The sequence below is a fragment of the Thalia democratica genome, chromosome 7 (assembly GCF_965202585.1).
Source record: "Thalia democratica chromosome 7, ktThaDemo2.hap1.1, whole genome shotgun sequence".
In the NCBI taxonomy this organism is placed as follows: Eukaryota; Metazoa; Chordata; class Thaliacea; order Salpida; family Salpidae; genus Thalia; species Thalia democratica.
The window spans coordinates 4,750,492-4,761,625 of record NC_139171.1 but is presented as its reverse complement, the minus strand read 5'-3'; the positions used below and the strand labels follow the sequence as shown (position 1 = coordinate 4,761,625).

Sequence of the window (11,134 nt, the reverse complement as noted above, 5' to 3'; positions counted from 1 at the left end):
ATGCTTCATACCAAGTTTATTTAGAACAAGTTGTATGACCATAAAAATATTGTGCGTTTTTCACCTTTAAATGTATACTAGCATTCCTTTAGTTATAAAAATAATTGAATAAACAACGAAACCAGGAAAAAATTAAAACATAAAAAACATTTTATTATTAATATTACTATTATTACTATATTTTGCTAACCAAGGAGCATTATTTTTGATAAGTTCAACTTTTATTTATCAACAAAGTAGGTATATCTTTAGTAAAAAATATTTAATTTCTTTTAGTCGTACTTCAAGTCGTACTTTGATTAATATGCTTTCAAATTTTCAAAGCTAACACAATTTTTCATTTTCAATGATTAACAACATAATAAACTTCTAGTAAACATTTAATAATTCGTTCTACTTATACGTTCTGAATTTGTTCTTTTATGAGTTTACTTTATACGACTTTAGCGGGCATATCTCTAGAGTTTATTTCTTTGCTACCTGAAGCAATTTCTTTTCTATATGTACTATAAACAGTATTGAAAACTTTTAACAGTATTAATAATACTAAAGCTTTAACTACAAGTTATTTTATGTCTAGCATTTTTGCGAAGATAAACTCTTCTTCTATGTAAATAAACTACCACTAACCGACTTCAAAAAAAAAGTTGTTTGAATACTTTGTAAGCTTAATAATTCATTAGCTTTTTATATATAAATTTTCAAACCGTTATAACTAAACACGTGTCATAAACTATGTTTGAAAAAAATTCTATTCTACAGCTTTATATATTAAATAATTGAATTTAGTAAAAACAAGCAGTAACAATGTAGAAATATAACAACTCTACATCTCTCAAATTGTATCTTTAAGACTTGCTTTGATATTTATCTTGAAGTAGATTATTTATCTTTTAATCCAAGGCTTTTTTAGGCACCAAAACAACCTGCAAAAGTTTTTAACTCTATTATATATTTTAATTTAAATTTTCTCTAACTAATGGTAAGTATGAACAGCTAATTTAGCATAAACAATTTTTCTATGAAGATATCAAAAATTGTCATAAATGTACAGTTACTATGGAACAATCTCTTTAGTTGAAATAAAAAACATCATTACGCATAAAATCATGTCGTAGAAAAGACATTAAACCAGATTTTCCCAAAGTGGGCCGTGACAGATATTCAGCGGGCCATTAACAGCAAAGGGGGCCATGAGGCCATAATTTTAAGCTTACACTAGATATTCTGGAGTTAATGATAAAGAGCAAAACATAAGGTCTTAGGTGTTTATAATAGTAGTTTTGAAACTAACACAAAATATTCTGAAGTCGATGATAAAGAGCTAAACATAAGGTCTTAGGTGTTTTTAATGGTAGTTTTGAAACTTACACAAAATATTCTGAAGTTGATGATAAAGAGCGAAAAAAAATTCTTAGGTGTGTTATTATGAAACTTACACAAGATATTCTGAAGTTGATAATAAAGAGCAAAACATAAGGTCTTAGGTGTGTTATTATGAAACTTACACAAGATATTCTGAAGTTGATAATAAAGAGCGAAACATAAGGTCTTAGGTGTTTTTAATTGTAGTTTTTTGTCTTATCTTGTAGGAGGGGGCTAAAGCTTTTTCAATTTCCCTAAAAGGGGCCATTTGAAAAAAGTTTGGGAAACTGCATTAAACTATACTTATGGTGTATAACATAACAACCGAAAAGTTTTTTCGTACACCGGGTCTCTAGACCAAATTTTTGAGCACCTATTTTTTCAGAAAACATTTAAATTTACTTTATATAAAACGTTAAACAAAAAACTCTGTACCAGGGTTTCCCTATATGGGTGATAAGCTACAAAAGGGCCATAGGGAGGCTATAATTTGAAACTTAAACTAGATATTCCGAAGTTAATGACAACAGCAAAAAAAGCTTTTAGGCGTATTTCAGAGTAATTTTTAATAAGTCTTATTGGAGGGGCCATTGAAATTTTTAATTGTTCAAAAAAGACATTATTTTTGGGAAACTAATATATTAACTACTACAGGGGTCGGCAAACTATGACCGTTAAATACTTTGGGCGGCAACGTGCCATTTACTTGAAAACAACTAGTTTAGAACGTCAACCTTTTTTAAAATATTAGTTTACATATTTGCTTAACTTTCTTATAGTTAAATTGAAGCCTATTCTATGTTAGTTTCGTTACACGTCTCTTCTCATACAAACTTTAAAAGCTTTCCAAAACTTCTGTACATACAAAGAGCTTTTTAAGTAAATTTGGTCCCATCATCATGAAATATTGTTGAACCCTGAACTAGTACAACAATACGTTTCTACAGGTAATATGGTCGTAAATTGATCGGTTTTGAAAGATTTGCTTAATAAAAAGTAATAAACAGACTTTAGATTATCAGATAATTTTAAAACTTAAGACGTTTTCATTAGTATGTTAAGATATAGTTTTAAAGAATCGTTTTCGGATTGGATATTTCGATTTCAATATTAACTTATTTTTGTTTCCGTCAAAGTAAAGTTATACTCAAACAAAAGAGGGGTGTTCTTGACGAAACATGGTCTTATCATAAAGTTTGAATAATCAAATTTTCTTATAGCGACTTAGGTTCAGATCTATAGAGTTGTTAGATTTAGAACTTATATTGTAATAGAAGAAACTATAGCAACTTACACACAGTTCAAAAGTAGTTTGGTTTTATGGTTGAACGTCGTTTGTTATGTTTACCCAAACAGTTTTTTATCAAAAAGATAGAAAGTGCAATCAAAAAAATATCAAACCAGTAGTTACCCCATTAAAGGTCTAAGAAAATTCGTCTTTAATTGATTATAAGATGTTAAAAGTTCAGAACCTTTTAAGCAAAGAATTTTTGCAGCAAAAGGAGCCGTTTACCTCTGCATAAAATTTTCAGCAGCTTTTATATTGATTAAAAGAAGTCTTACGGCTAGTATTTCGATTAAAAGATAAACGTAAAAGTTCCGTGCAAAATACAATTATAAAGTAATAATTATGTTTACTGCCTAAAAATAAACACTTGTAATTTTACTTTTATAGACACAGTCTAGATTGTTTTGCACAAGTTATTTCGAATAAGGGTATGACAATAATTTTGATTTACCCGATTCATCATTAAAAAAAATTATCTTTTATGAATCATGTTGCTGGATTGTTCACTCAAAACTATCGCTTAACTAACTTATGTTTGTAGAATACTTATGGATGCACCTAGTCTTAAGAAGCTATTTAATAGTTAAAAAGCAATGAAAAACATTATGTTATGCATATTAATTAATTGTAAATTTTACTAAAAACGTTTAATTACTATACTATCCGGAAGACTGATACTACTTATACTATTTAGCTAACTCCTCTAGAGAGGTCAGGGATCGGCAAATGCGACCTTAGGGTCGAATTGGCCAACAAAGCAGAAATATGAGGTATCTTAGTTTGCAGTTAGGTTACTATTTCCTATTGCACTTTTAGCGACTATTTTAATTACTATTTTACATTTATCGCTATAGTTATTTATTTTCGAAATGATCAGCCCACGGTAGAACTAATTTAGGAAAACTGGTCCGCGACTTATAAAATGCTGCCGATACGGTTTACAATCAAAATCCACCTGATTTTTAAATATATTTATTATAACCAATTTACTTTAAATATATATTTTCAAGTTTTAACTATCACTGTTACCCCTAACCCTCGATCGGTAAGCGGTTCTCGAATTTGACTGGGAGGATATTGAACGCGGGTGGATTATGAACGTTTCCCGCTGATACTTTATACTCAATTAATTTAACACTCCGAAAACTAAAACAGTAGTACAACCTACGTTGATAGATCTCAAGTGAAAAGGCAAGTATCTAGGTCCTAAAATGTACAAGCTTATTTAACTTAGCATGATTAATTGATTAGTACTCTTATTTGTCTATTACAAAAACTAAAGCGGACCTTATAACTTTCAAGCAGTATTTACTGAAGTGAATACGAACTTTCCTGAAAGTAAACTTCATGCCTAACCTTAAAACACTTAACTTTATGAAAACAGCCAACAATCTTATTCTCTACATTTCAAAATCACAACAATTGACTACCAATTTATAAATCAAAATTTTTACTTTGTGTTAAAAAGCACCCGTTACAATGTAATCTAAATTATGATATTAAAAACATAAAATAAAATCGCACTTATGTAAACAGCAAAGACACCTTAAAGCCCTATATTATGACGTCACAAGATTTAAAAGTCGATATCGTCTTCAGGGAGAGAAGCAAGCTTAAATAACTACCTACTATTGTGTTAAAGGATCTTTCAACGATTCTTACTTAAGAATGTCTAAAACGGGTGTTTTTTAAATGACTTTTACCTATCAAATGTGTTTACCCATGTTATAGTTATAATCTTTCTCTAAAACACCAAGGACAAACTTTCAAAAAACGAGGAAAATTTATTTCATGTGAAAAGAAACCATCTAAAATATTTTAATCAAAAATTCACTAATTTTTTTAAACAAAGGAATCGTGTCGCCACATGTGTTATGACGTCACAATCTACAAATCGTCGTCGTCCTCGGGGAGTGGAGCGTTGCAGGCTTCTTTGAGCTCCTGCTCGTACTTGGCCATGGTCTCCGGGTTGATCTGAGTCTCTGGTGGAAGGAGGGCGGGCATCGCTGTGAACTCCAAGTTGGGGTCACCTGAAAAATATTATTGTTAGATACACATTTGTTAATATATATATATATTTATTTATTTATTTAAAAAATAATGTGATTATTTAAACATAATCACTTTCCATTGAGCCCAATTGAAGGGTTTTTAAATAACTTATTTAGATAGGTCGATTTTAAAAACACCAGAAAAAACGTTTCAAAGATTTTTATGAAACTGTGAACTCCAAGTTGGGGTCGCCTGTTAGATAAATATATAATATATATATTTTTTTTTTAGAAAACTATTTGTTTAAATATTATTAAGAAGAGCGGGTATTACTATGAACTCAAGGTAAGGTTGTTAAGATCTACTAGTAAATAACGAATAACAAATGTAACGAACTACCATGTAATCATATAAACAACTTGTTCGAACTGTTACTGTAACTGAAAATTTGTAGAGTTATATGTTTAAGCAACAACAAAAAATGTACGAGTGCATGTTACAACAAATAAGCATGCATTAAATGCATTAATAGTTCACAATGGTGGTAAATATTTAAGTATATGTATTTTTGAAAAAAATGAAATTAAATAACATTCAAAATATAATAGAAAAGTTTATCGACTCAAACCAATGAGAAAAACTCTTGTCAAATAGACATCAGTAAGGGATTAACATTTTATAAGATTTAGTTGCTATAAATAACCAAATGGATTATCAAAATGTACTCTTATAATAAAATTTTAACTAACTTTTTTAATCAAAACTTATTAACACATTCACTAACAAAAAACAATTAAACAAATACTGACCGATCAACTTCCTGGCGAGGTAGAGGAATGGTTTTTCGAAGTTGTAGTTGGACTTGGCGGAGATGTCGTAGTACTGCAAATTCTTCTTCCTGTGGAAGGTGATTGCCTTCGCCTTCACTTTACGGTCCTTGATGTCGACCTGTTATAAAATTAAAATATAAAAAGTTAATAAGTGCTGAAAGATTTCAGTTCTTTAACCATGGTATGTATGTCAAGCTGTTGTATAGAAGAATTACGATTCGAGTTTTAACGGAACTCAGACTCAATAACATTTTCAAAATAGCTTTTTTGTTTCGTTAAATATAACAGTAATATAACAGTATGTCGGCCTCAACATTAGAGGTTTTTAGTTGAGTAATACAAATTTGACTTAAAACATTTCTTATAAAAAAGTGTGAAGGACTCATAAAACTATTAAAAATGAACTTAGATGTAAGTAGGTCATCAAATAAATAACTATGTATTGAAAATATTGCTTTTTAGTAAAGAAACTTTTAATTAACCTTCTGTTATTCAAAACTAATAGCCTCCAAATAAAAAGCGTGACCAGTTCTAAATTAGTTTAAAAAACTGAAATTAAAAGACAAGGACAAGCTAAACGTAAGAAAATACCAACTATTTATATCTATTGGTGTAATCTCTATTAACTCTTTTTATTTAATAGATAAATTTAATAGTCACTCTAGTTTAGTTTATTATAGTTTAGTTAAGACAATTAGTATTAGAATATTTTATCACTATCTTCTTCAAATTATAACTATAACAGTTAACTAGTTCTAATTGAAAATTTAAGAACTGTTACAAAGGTAAAACATTTAAATAGCTAAAAGGATTTAGAAAATTGCAAAAACACAAAAACAAATTATAAATTTAAATTCGACTATAACTTACTTCATAACTAGATTAACTAAAAGAATCTTGTGTTATACTTCAAACACATTTGTATAAAGTACATGAGTTAATACAATAAACTATAAAATGTATATCAGAATGTTACGCAACAAAGAAACAATCGTTTATTTAGCAATAAGGAAATAGGAAATTGTAAACCTTAATTATTTTATAAAACTCATTGAAGTATAAATTGTATTCAAATTGTTTGCAGTTTTCAATTTAATCTTAAAATTTTTCATGACCTTAAAAAATTTTAACTAGATGTTTAAAAAAATACAAGCTTCTTAGTTTTGCACTTTTTTAAAATTGATATAATATTTTATAATAAATATAAATTAAATGTTTATGCAAATAGGCTTATATATAAATTTTAATCAACTTTTGGTTAAAAAATCTAGCATGTATATAAACAAAATATTTATAAATTTTGTTTAAGGAATTGATTTTTAAATTAAATGCATAATATTATCTTACTAAATTTGGAATTTAATCAAAAACTTTTAGAAATTAAAAACATTTTAAGCAGAAACAAAATGTTTTACTTCAACTAAAAATAAAAAAGCACAAATAGTAATTAAAACTACTTAATATCTTTATGATCGTAAAGAAAATAATAAATTAAGTTAAGCAACTTCACATACTGTAAGAACAAAAACCTTGTGAAAGAATATTTAGTAAATACTTTGTATTTTAATCTAATTTTAATGCACAAACAAAAATGTTAACAAAAATGAAAATTGGAATGATTTAATTAAACTTAATTGTTATGATTCTATTTTAATTTTATTTTATTACAAATACAAACAATCAACAAACCTTGTTACCAACAATGACGATTGGAATATTTTCGCAAACTCTTACGAGATCCCTGTGCCAGTTTGGTACGTTTTTGTAAGTAACTCTGGATGTTACATCAAACATAAGGATGGCGCATTGTCCCTAGAAATAATAAAATTAATAATAAACAACTACAAATTTGGTACGTTTATTGTCCATAACAAATACTGTCTTTAAAATATAAAACAATAATTTTTTATACAAGTTTTTGTAAGTAACCCTGGATGTTACGTCAAACATAAGGATGGCGCATTGTCCCTGGTGAATAATAAAAATTGTTAGTAAACAACTACAAATTTGGTATGTTTATTGTCCATAACAAATATTGTCTTTAAAATATAAAATAATAATTTTTTATACAAGTTGTTGTAAGTAACACGAGATGTTACGTCAAACATAAGGATGGCGCATTGCCCCTATAAATAATAAAATTGTTAGTAAACAACTACAAAATTGGCACGTTTATTATCCATAACAAATATTGTCTTTAAAATATGAAATAATAATTTTTTATACAAGTTTTTGTAAGTTACACGCAATGTTACATCAAACATAAGGATTGCACATTGTACCTGTATAATAAAAATATAATTAAAATAAATTATAATATACTTTCTATATAAACGTTTGTAAGTAAATACTGAATATACAATTATAAACATAAAAACATTGATCACTTCAATATTAATAACTATATGATTTATTCAGTTTTTAAAAATAATTAATTTTATCAAATATATAATGGTTTCAGAACATTTTATAACCAAGAAAGACATGAACAATTTTCAATTGACAACACGAAAATGCACAAATTCAGTTGAGTTGTAAAATATTAAACTATTGGTAACTAGTCATTAAAATTTACTTAATATAATAAATGTAAATACTTGAATGTAGTATCCGATTCAAACCATTTTAATTATAAAGATAGTCTAAATAAGCTTTTTGTTCATGGTTTTAAGAATTTTTTAATCTATTTAAAGTAGTCAGTATTCAAAATCTAAGTTAATATTTTTTAACTTTTTGAGATTTATAATTAATTTGTGGTGTAAGATGTAAAAAACATTTACAATATGAAAAATTATTTAATTAAAATTTTATGTAAACCTATTAGAGATTTGTACTACATAAATATTTTTATAACTCATAAACAGATTACTAATCTACAAACAGCACGTAGTAAAAGAACAAACATTTACTTACCCAAATCACCACAAAAACTTAATTATTGACAAACAAATTAAATAAATAATAACTTATTAACATACTTGAATATAGTATTTATAGTAGTTACCGAAACTTTAATAAGTAATATAAAATTAACAATAAATTTTCACATACTTGGATGTAGTATCCGTCTCTGAGTCCACCGAATTTCTCTTGTCCAGCAGTATCCCAGACATTGAATTGGATTTTACCTCTGCAAAATTAATAACACATAATTATAAATATAAATAGCATAAATTTATTAAGTAAAAAAATGTTAGAATAATAAGTAGTATCCCAGACATTGAATTGGATTTTGCCTCTGTTAAATTAAATTGTTAAACACTAATTAAATTATAAAATTAAACATCAATGTGAACGTATTAAGTTATTATAAGGCTCATGTATCCCAGACAACGAACTCTGTTAAGTTATTAATTATACTTTACAAAATATTTATTATTATTAAATATTAAAGAACTACTTCAATGAAACAAAAATAATACTATATGAAAATTAAGTCAGTAGTTTTTAAATTAACGAAAACTATAGTGAAATTTTATTTGAAGATATCCTAAAATAGAATTATTACATTTTTCAATTTTAAAACAATAAGAGTTACATTAATGATTTCTGTTTAAAAGTTGGTAGTTTTGCCCATTTTAGACAGAATTCATTTATCCCTGATTTAGATAAACCATTATAACATGAATATTAAAAAATTAAATTATTTGTCTAAAACATTATTACAGGGTTGCCACTCATTTTTTCAAAATTTTTTCCAGGTTTTTTAAAATTCACAATTTTGGGTCCATTTTTAGTTTAAAGAGAAACGGTGTTGAAAAGTATAAAATCATTGAAAAGATACTGTTGAGCTACTTTTGATGTTTTTTGTAAGAAACATTTTTGATGATGAAAATATTTTTTTATTTATATGATAATTTTTTTGAGTCAAATCAAATTTTTTTTACTACTAAACATGTGAAAATTGTTAAAATTCCAGGTTTTTCCAGGTTTTTTTTGCCTAAATTGTCAAATTCCAGGTTTTTCCAGGTAAGCAGGCAACCCTGACTATAGAGTTATAAAATATAAATTTTTAAAAAAATGCATAAAAATGTTGATAAAAAATATAATTTACCTATTAGTCTGGGTGATCAATTGTATGTTTAAAAAAAGATGAATTAATTAGATATTTGTATAACAGACTATAAAAACATGTTTAAAAAAAAGTTCATCCTGAAAAAAAGATGAATTCCGATACCCAACTTTGCCATGTATTTATTAGAAATTATACTAAATACAAAATAAATATCATTAACCTGTTGGTCTGGAACATGACTGGATGGACTTCCACTCCAAGAGTGGCGACGTATTTCTTCTCAAACTCTCCAGTCAAGTGACGTTTCACAAATGTGGTCTTTCCTGTGAAAATAGATTTTTAAATATTTGTTGATGATTGTATTACGCCTCAAAAACACTTGGGATAATAAAAATTTAAAAAATAGTTATGAAAACAATTTCTTACTTTTTATTTATACAAAAAACTATGTGGATTTTTTTATTGAATATTTTAAGTTTAGATGTAACTTTATATTTTGAATAAAAACAAAAATAAATTGAACTGCTTGGATAATTTCAAAAAACAAGTGAATGTTTACTCACATTTGTAGAAAAAAATTCATATTACTAAGGCACAGAATATTTAAAAATAAATATACATTTTAAAAATACTAAATATCATCACTTTAGAATGTTAAAATATTGATTGCAACTAATCTTTATTAATTTTAAAAATATATAATCACTATATACACAACATATATAAAACCAAAAAATTTCATTTAAATATATATTAAAATTCTTTGGGTTGGTGATTACTGTTACTTTTATAACAAAAAGATGTTAAGATATAAAACATTAACATTAATGCTAAGTTTAATATCTTTAGATGCACAAATAAATGTAACTTAGAAAGTTGATGTCAAAATTAACAATCATAGTTTTGAACAAACTTAAACATTGTTTATAATAATAGCAAAATAACATTGAAAATAGTTAAAATTTGTAATTACTTTCAATAAAAATAAATATGTAAAACAAGAATTCAAACGTTTAATTTATTTTTGCTTTACAATTAAACTTAATTAAATAAAATAATTTCATAAAATATTAACAATAAAAACATAAAATGAATTACTTTAAAATTAGTGACATGAAAAAATGTATGTAAATTATAATTTTAAATAACTATAATAGAAATTTTATATAAATTTAAACAAACCTACACCACCATCACCAACAAGAACCAATTTGTACATATGATCAGCCATTTTGTTATTTTATATAGGTTTCTGTAAAAACATAGCAAAATTAATTAAAACAACAACACTAGCATATTTCTAAAAGTAATATTAGCCATTTTTATTTTAGCTACTAGATGCTTCTTAAAGTTTAATAAAATCCAAGTAGTTTTTAGATCAATAAAAGGAAAGGTTATTTCAATAGTTCTGTACAAAACTAAAGAAAAAATAATAATATTTAATAAATTAATATTTCAAGCTGTTATTTAATACCTAATTTTAATTTTTAGACAACAAATGTTGAGATAGATTCTACTTCTCCATGGTATAAACTTATCAACTTAATTCACTGATTACTTTTAAATTTGTCAATTTATTTAGATATTTCAAAGCAGCAAAAATAAAAATTGTATATTTTATAAATTTTGTAGGATAATATCAAT

General features: G+C 26.0%; 1 protein-coding gene across 1 annotated transcript; it reads right to left on the bottom strand.

Moving 5' to 3' along the window:
• Nucleotides 1-4,417: 4,417 nt before the first annotated feature.
• Nucleotides 4,418-10,744, bottom strand: LOC145841039 (GTP-binding nuclear protein Ran-like). Its single transcript, XM_082948397.1, has 6 exons — nucleotides 10,673-10,744; nucleotides 9,711-9,813; nucleotides 8,527-8,605; nucleotides 7,165-7,287; nucleotides 5,455-5,593; nucleotides 4,418-4,683 (listed from the first exon to the last, which is right to left on the bottom strand). The coding sequence occupies exons 1-6, from the start codon at nucleotides 10,719-10,721 to the stop codon at nucleotides 4,541-4,543; spliced, it is 636 nt and encodes a 211-aa protein (XP_082804523.1). The 5' UTR covers nucleotides 10,722-10,744; the 3' UTR covers nucleotides 4,418-4,540.
• Nucleotides 10,745-11,134: the final 390 nt, after the last annotated feature.